This window comes from Rhineura floridana, chromosome 11 (assembly GCF_030035675.1).
Source record: "Rhineura floridana isolate rRhiFlo1 chromosome 11, rRhiFlo1.hap2, whole genome shotgun sequence".
NCBI lineage: Eukaryota > Metazoa > Chordata > Lepidosauria > Squamata > Rhineuridae > Rhineura > Rhineura floridana.
Window position 1 is genome coordinate 36,204,642 of NC_084490.1, and position 7,674 is coordinate 36,212,315.

General features: G+C 41.4%; 1 protein-coding gene across 1 annotated transcript; it reads right to left on the minus strand.

The window, feature by feature from the left end:
• Nucleotides 1–5,268: 5,268 nt before the first annotated feature.
• On the minus strand, nucleotides 5,269–6,201 carry LOC133367965 (olfactory receptor 9S13-like). Its single transcript, XM_061592051.1, has one exon. It carries the CDS (start codon nucleotides 6,199–6,201, stop codon nucleotides 5,269–5,271), a length of 933 nt encoding a protein of 310 aa, XP_061448035.1.
• Nucleotides 6,202–7,674: the final 1,473 nt, after the last annotated feature.

Here is a 7,674-nt window from a genome sequence, read left to right on the forward strand (position 1 = left end):
GCCACCAGTTGAGAATATTTCTTGCTAGACCTGTGGTACAAGAACAAGCTAATAGAGACTGTACTAAATTTGAGAATTTGATATTGGAAGAGAGTGCAGACTCAAAAATATTAATTTCATTATTATACCAACATTTATTAGATGTGGATTATGAAAACAATATTTCTCTTCAGGTCTGGTAGGAATGGCGTGTTTGCCGCCACCCATTTTACACAGAAGGCTCGGGAAGGTGGGGTCATTAGACCAATGAGGGGATAGGGATTAGTGGGTATAAAAGACCGCTCCTCCCTTAAAGTGTGCATTTTTTGCCTTGCGGCACCCTCCCTCCCTCGCTTATCGGTATGGGCTTTGCTAGTCGCCAATAGGGGCTGAGTAGGATTTTTTTGGGGGGGATCCTGATTTCAGAATCCCTTTGGTTTTGCCTACTCCATACTGCTTGGGTCGATTTGATTGGCCTTCAGGGAGAAGTCTGGGTTGTTCTGCTTTGGCTGGCATGGAATTCGGGCAGGTGAGGTAATTGGGGGAAATTGAGGAGGCTGAGGCATTTTGGTAAAGGGAACCATCAGTGCTTAATGTCTGGTGGGGATCTGGTGAGTGTCCTAGTGGGACCGGTCTGCCACCACAGGGGCTTCTACAGATCTTAGTGCTTCTGCGTCTGGGTACCCGGTGGCAAAATCCACCACCACTACTAGATATTTCTTGCCATGCCTTGTGGGTTTGGAAAAAGGGCCCACCAAATCTATTCCCACTCTATAAAAGGGTTGTCCAATTATAGGAAGGGGCTTTAAGGGTGCCTTAGTCTTTACTCCACTTTTTCCCACCTTTTGGCAGATACCACAAGTTAGACAATGTTGTTTTACATCTTTGGAGATGTTTGGCCAATAATAGTGTGCCGCCAATCTCCTCTTGGTCTTTTTTATTCCCAGATGTTCTGCACATGGGACATCGTGGGCTACCTCTAGCAATCTGGTTCTGTATTTGCTAGGTACTATCAATTGCTTCACTGGTTCACATTCATCCTTTCTCTCAGCGGGCATCCACAGTCTATATAAAATCCCATTCTCACACACAACTTGATTCCTCAGTTTGTCAGTGAAAGGAATCTGTTGGGTCAGAGCTTGTTCCTTTATCTGCTTCAAACTTATATCTTTATGCAGCTCTTCCCTGAATTGCTCTGCTTCTTTCTTATCAGAGACCACTTGATACACTTTGTCTCCTTCAGCAGGCCTGCTAGTGGTTGCTATGGTGACCTGAGGCTGGTTAACAGATTCCACCCTGTTTGTTTCAGCCCCCCTTAATATGGCTTCTTTTTCTCTGCCAAGTTGCTGTCTGGTCACTACATATATCTTTCCTTGGGCTCCCATTACATCTCTTCCCAGTATTACTGGTTCTTGTTGCTGGGCATTAATGCCTACTTTATATCGGCCCTCTCGGCCTCTCCAAGTCATTTCCACCAGGGTCACAGGCAAACTTTCTGGTTGATCCCTCACTCCTTGGATAGTCACAGTTTCCTGAGGTAATATTACCTCAGATTTTATTAAATCTGGCCTCAGTAATGTCTGAGCGGCACCAGTATCAAGCAATGCCCAATAATTTGCCCCTTGTACACTCACTTCCTCTCTCAGACTTGAATCAAGGTCTGTTACTTCTGTCCAGTTTATCTGGCAGAACTGAACCTTTTTCGCTGTTTCTAAAGCCTTGGGCTCTGTTTTCACTGCCCTTGTCTGAGCAGGATTACTAATGGGGTTGGCAACCTCACATTGAAAATGTAGGTGACCCGGTCTACCACATTTGTAGCATAATTTCTCCTCACTTTTAGGGTACACAGATCCACTCTGGGGTGTCCTGTGCCCTTCAGATTTTACTGGAGGACTCACTCGCTGTGGTACCACATCCCTTCTGCCAGCATTATATGGTCTGGGTTTAAAATCTCTGGATGTTTTCCCCACCCAGCCAGTTCTATTGGAGGCGAAGTGATCCGCCATCTCTGCAGCCTCTTGAACAGATGTAGGGGAACGGTCTTTGACCAGGAGCCTTATTTCTGGTGGTAACTGATGGTATAATTGATCCAATATCATGAGGTTTTTCACCTCCTCCACAGACTGAGCTTTTGCACTTGTCAGCCATTTCCCAAATATGTCCATCAGTTTTGCCCCCAGCTCCACGAAAGACCTCCCTGTCTGTATCTGGCAGTTTCTGAAAAGCTTTCTAAAATAATCAGGCCCCAGTCTGAATCTTTTAAACACTGCTTCTTTGAATTCAGCATAGGTGACGGGCCTGTCTGAGGGGAAATATTGGTATACCACAGCCAATTCCCCTTTAATCAGGTTTGATAAATACTGCATGCATTTATCTTCAGGTAGCCCCCACAACTGAGCTGCTTTTTCAAAGGTGCTGAGGTAAATTTGAGGATCTTGACCAGGCTCATAGACAGCAAAGTCCTTTGGAGTAATTTTTATTTTTGCTCCATCTCTGTCCTTTCTTGTCTCATCAGAATAAAACTTCTCTCTTTCAAATTTTAACTTTTCTGCCTGTAATTCCGCATGCACTCTCATTCTCTCAAATTCCAACTCCCTCTGTTTTTCCTTCTCTGCACCTTCCATCCTCAATCTCTCAGTTTCCAACTCCCTCTGTTTATCTTTCCCATCAGGTTCCATCGTCAATCTCTCAGCTTCCAACTCCCTCTGCTTGTCTTTTTCCTCAGCCTCCCATCTTAACTTCTCTCTTAAGTACTCTATATAAGCGGGATTGCTTAAATATCCTTCTGGGGTCTCTTCCCTGACAGGTTGTTTTTGCTGGGCAGTTGCAAATCCTATAAGTGCTACCCTCAATTCATCTACCCCTTTACCCTCGTGAGGTAAATTGAATGTTATGCACTTCTCCACCAGCTCCTCTCTTTTCATTTTTATGTATTCAGCCATGGTGTCTGAGTTCACTCACTCTTTGCCACACACTCTTTGCCAGTCACTCTCACAAGAAATCTTGTTTTGTTATTTCTGTTTGCCACACCACTGTTCTGGATTCTCTAGTATCTGTACCACCGCTACAGCCAACACCTGTGACGTAGTCTCCTTTGTTCGTATCCCACCGCTAACACCACATGTGATGCCCTTCCCTGGCTCTCCCTGTCAGGTTCCTACCTGCGCGTGGCTACTGCCTGTCACTAGGCACCACCAGGGACTCCACCAGTCCGGACTGTCCTTTTTTATTGTTTCTCTCCCCGCTCTAGCACAGATCTCAACAGATCCCCCTGCTAGGCAACCACCAGTCACGTCCTAATACTAGTATTCCCAAAGACTCTGAATACTGGTATTGTTATTCTCTTCACCGCTGCCACCATTTGTTACAGTCTCCCTTCAGCCTTGGTCATTACCTTACCCTCCCTTCTGGTCTGTGAAACCCCAGCCAAGGATCAGGCCTTTGGTAAACCAAATTAAGTATTTATTAAAGATAACAAAGCTAACAAGATTAACAAGATTTCTTCTTAAGGCACATAAGCATATGGTTTTACTCAATACTAATCCAAACTCCACCCCCCTCCTTCTCCACTCTCTCCTGGCAAACAATTCTCTAAACCCCACCAAGCAACCTATCAACATCCACTCCAACGTTCACCACCTCCCAGATTCCACTATCTCTCTTCCTTTTATACGTTCAGCCATTTTAAACATTCAGCCAATCATCTAGCATTCTACTGCCCATTCACTCCCCCTCCTCTTTCACTCCACTTACCATGTATCTTCTAAACAACCAACACTTACCATATATACATTAATATAGGAACATCACAACCGGCTTGTGCATCATGGTGAACGCCTGTATGGTGGGGCCAGGGTGCGGAAGTTGGAACCACATACCTGAATCCAATAGCAAGGAGGGATAAGTTTTCCCACATCCTTGTTTGGGAGTTACAGTCCAAGGGGACTGGCATGCCTTGAAGATTGGAGGGAGTATTCCCTCCCAGTTACTTTGTGCCTCACCTGGCCGAAGGAGTTATAATTCGATTAATTGGCTTGAATTGATTATGGCTGAATATTTTTTATATTTTAATAAACATAACATTGTACCATATTTGTGTCCTGAGTCTTCTTTGGTGTGGCGGCAAAGGAAATCTTAACTGCAAATTGAGGAGGCTGAATGTAGGGTGATATGGGATAGAACACCACATAGATCAATCTCTGCCCGTATAAGGGAAATGTAACTTAAAATATTACATGTGTGGTATTTAACTTCAAATCTAAGATAATTTATGAGTCCATAAATTCCCCCGTATGCTGGAGGAGATATAGAATTGCAGAAACCTACCAGCACATGTGTTGGGACTTAAAAGAGGTACAAGAATTTTGGAAAATAGGTTTTCAAGATATTTCTAGGATCTCCCAACAGATGATACAACTGGATTTTGGTCTAGCCTTTCTCAATATATTACTCAGGCCCTCTGACAGACTTAACATCTACAATCCTTATTACTCATCTGTTATGTGTGGCACGGTCTGTTATAGCACAGCATTGCAAAGACTTAAAAGTTCAGATTTAAATCAATGGTATCAGAGGGTTGGGCAAATAGCCATATTGGAGAAACTAACAAAAATGTTAGATTAATGAGAGGACTAATGGAAAAAATATATTTAAAAAAAAAACATGGTGAAGGTTTATTAATTATATGGATGGGTCAGACACAGTGATACCAGTTCCAAAAGGATATATTTCAGTTTGGTATAATTAGCATCTGCGAAAGAAGGATAGAATGAATTAGTTTTGAAAAATTAAATAATAAATTAAGATAATATACCTTCTTCCTATATATATTTGGAAACTGGTTTGTGCATTTTTCATTTCTCCTAATCTGTAAATGATTGATATGAAGGTAATTGCAAAATATTAATGTTGATGACTGACTGGCTAATAATATTTAAAAAATGAGACAACATACAGCAGTACAATATTATTGGACGAGAAGAATTAAAATTTGTTTGGATAGACTTACCTATTAAAGCTTTGCCTTTTCTAATGATTTTGAAAAGTGGTGTTGGAAATCAGAGCTCTGTAATTTAGCAATAAAAATTTAGCAGAAATGGTTATATTAATAAAATTAATAAATTTATTCAAAGTAAAGCAGTAAGAAAATAAAGGCCAACAGCCTCAATAGTTATCAATTATAACTATTTTTTAGTTTTCCACAAGGTTTAATCCTCAGATTCAATAACTAGGATTCCCTTTGCTATTGACTGTATTGCTTACATTGCTAATTGTCATATAGTTGGATGTTCAGTGGATGAAAGTCATCCTTTTCAGTTGTCTCCTCAAGGCATCTTTGACCTCCTTGTTCCTTAGGCTGTAGATTAATGAGTTCAACATTGGGATGACAATGGTGTAGAAGACATATACCACTTTGCCTTGGTTAGGAGAAGAGATGGCCCCAGGCTGGCCATACATAAAGAAAGCTGTCCCAAAGAACAAACTTACAGCTATGATATGGGAAGTACAGGTTGAGAAGACTTTGCTTCTTCCCTCTTGAGAAGCTATACGCAGGACTGTAGCCACAATGTAGCCATAGGAGATCAGGACAATAGTGGAAGTTATAATTACAATTGACCCACACAGAACTGGGAGCACAATTTCATTTAGAAATGTGTCTGAGCAAGAGGCCTTCATGACTGCTGGGACATCACAAAAGCATTGGTTGATCTCCCCTGGCTCACAATAGGACAAGCTAAATGTGAGTCCGGTCTGTGTGGAACAATTAAGGAAGCCAAAGAAGTATGAAACTGCCACCAGATGTGCACAGGTCTTCTTGGACATCATGACATGGTAGAGCAATGGGTTGCAAATAGCAATGAACCGATCATATGCCATCCCAGCCAGCAAAAAAGCCTCAGTAGTTCCAAGAAGAGAAAAGAAAAACATCTGGGTTGCACATCCATTGTAGGAAATTGTCTTGTTCCCGGTTGCAAAGCTCAACATGGCTTTAAGAGTAATGACTGAAGAATAGAATATATCTATGAAGGACAGGTTCTTCAGGAAGAAGTAGATAGGGCTGTGGAGTTTGGAGTCAGTACTGGTGACTGTAATCATGCCAATGTTCCCCACCAGGGTGATCACATACATCATCAAGAAGAGAATTAAGAGAGCTATCTGTGATTGTGGCTCACCCTTAAATCCCACCAAGATGAATTCCGTTATCTGAGTTTGATTTTTCATGGTTCACTTATGATAAGGTGCAAAGTCACTATGAGACTGGATTTTAGGCCCAAAGACCTGTGGGCCTTTTTTGCTTAGTTCTTTGTGATTTTAAAACATATACCTTCTAATATCCATGTTTATATGTGTGGATATATAAAAATTCTCCATTAACACAGAGGAGGAGCAGGATCTCTTCTCAATTGTCCCAAAGTGCAGGACACGGAATAATGGGCTCAAGTTGTTGGAAGCCAGATTTCGACTGAAAGTCAGAAAAAACTTCCTAACTGTTAGAGCCATACAACAATGGAACCAATTACCTAGAGAGGTAGTGGGCTCTCCGACACTGGAGGCATTCAAGAGTCAACTGGACAGCCATCTGTGGGGAATGCTTTGATTTGGATTCCTGCATTGCACAGGGGGTTGGACTTGATGGCCTTATAGGCCCCTTCCAACTCTACTATTGTATGATTCTATATTCTCCCATGATATTTTTTTAAAAAACCATTCATAATACAGATCCCTATGTTTATTTACAGCTAGGGCTTGTAATGTGGGAGCTTGGTCCACCATATAAATCACAAAGTTGAGGCCACTGTGTATTGCCACCAAATCTGACAGGTTTGATTGTTTCAATCTGTTTTTACAGAAAGGGATGGAAAGTTCTGTCAATGTTGGTTCTCTTGGTTTCTCATTTTCCCCATCTTAAATTCAGTTCTCCACATTTCTGCAGCAATTTCCATAAAATATTTTTTTTAAAAATCCTTATGAAAATTTTCTAGCATTTTAGTGTGAATTTCTTCTAATAAACACATTTTTGTAGGCAGTTTTGAATAATGTGCACATTTTGCAAGCAATTTCTTGTCATTTTTGCATGCTATTTTCACTCATATATTTATTGTTATGCACACTTTCCCTTACATATGTATTTTTTAAAACATTGGTTGATGAATCGCATCACAAAATTCTAATAAGTGGAAATTTCAAAGGGGGACTGTGTTGTGGTTCTATTATTGTTTTGGAAAGTGTATTTGGCATGAAATGCAAACAATCAAAATTCGTGTGCATCCTTTACAAAATGTGACAGAGGAGCATGGTACGTACATAATATTGTTCTGGCATCTTCATGGACAATCAGTGGTGCCTCTGACAGTGGAGGTAGAACATAGCTCTGTGGTTGGTAGTCATTCATAGTCTTATCTTCCATGAATTTGTCTGATCCCCTTTTAAGACCATCTCAGTTGGTGGCCATCTAGGGTTGCCAGGTTCTTGGCCTGAGACTGATCCTGTATCTTTAGGAGAAGAGAAAGTCAGCCAAGTTCAGGTGTTCTTGCAATGCTTGTAATGAGAAAAAACCACAAGGTGGAATTCTCCCTTCCCCCTGCACAACTTTTAAAGATACAGAACACCTCTTGGTTGCCAGGCCTGGCCTGAGACCTGAGAGAAGATGGTTTTTGATTTGATACTGCTGATGCTTAATCAGGATTGTGCATG

Bases quoted from the DNA above. Each gene is read 5' to 3' on its own strand.
- LOC133367965 (XM_061592051.1), bottom strand. From the start codon at position 6,201: ATGAAAAATCAAACTCAGATAACGGAATTCATCTTGGTGGGATTTAAG.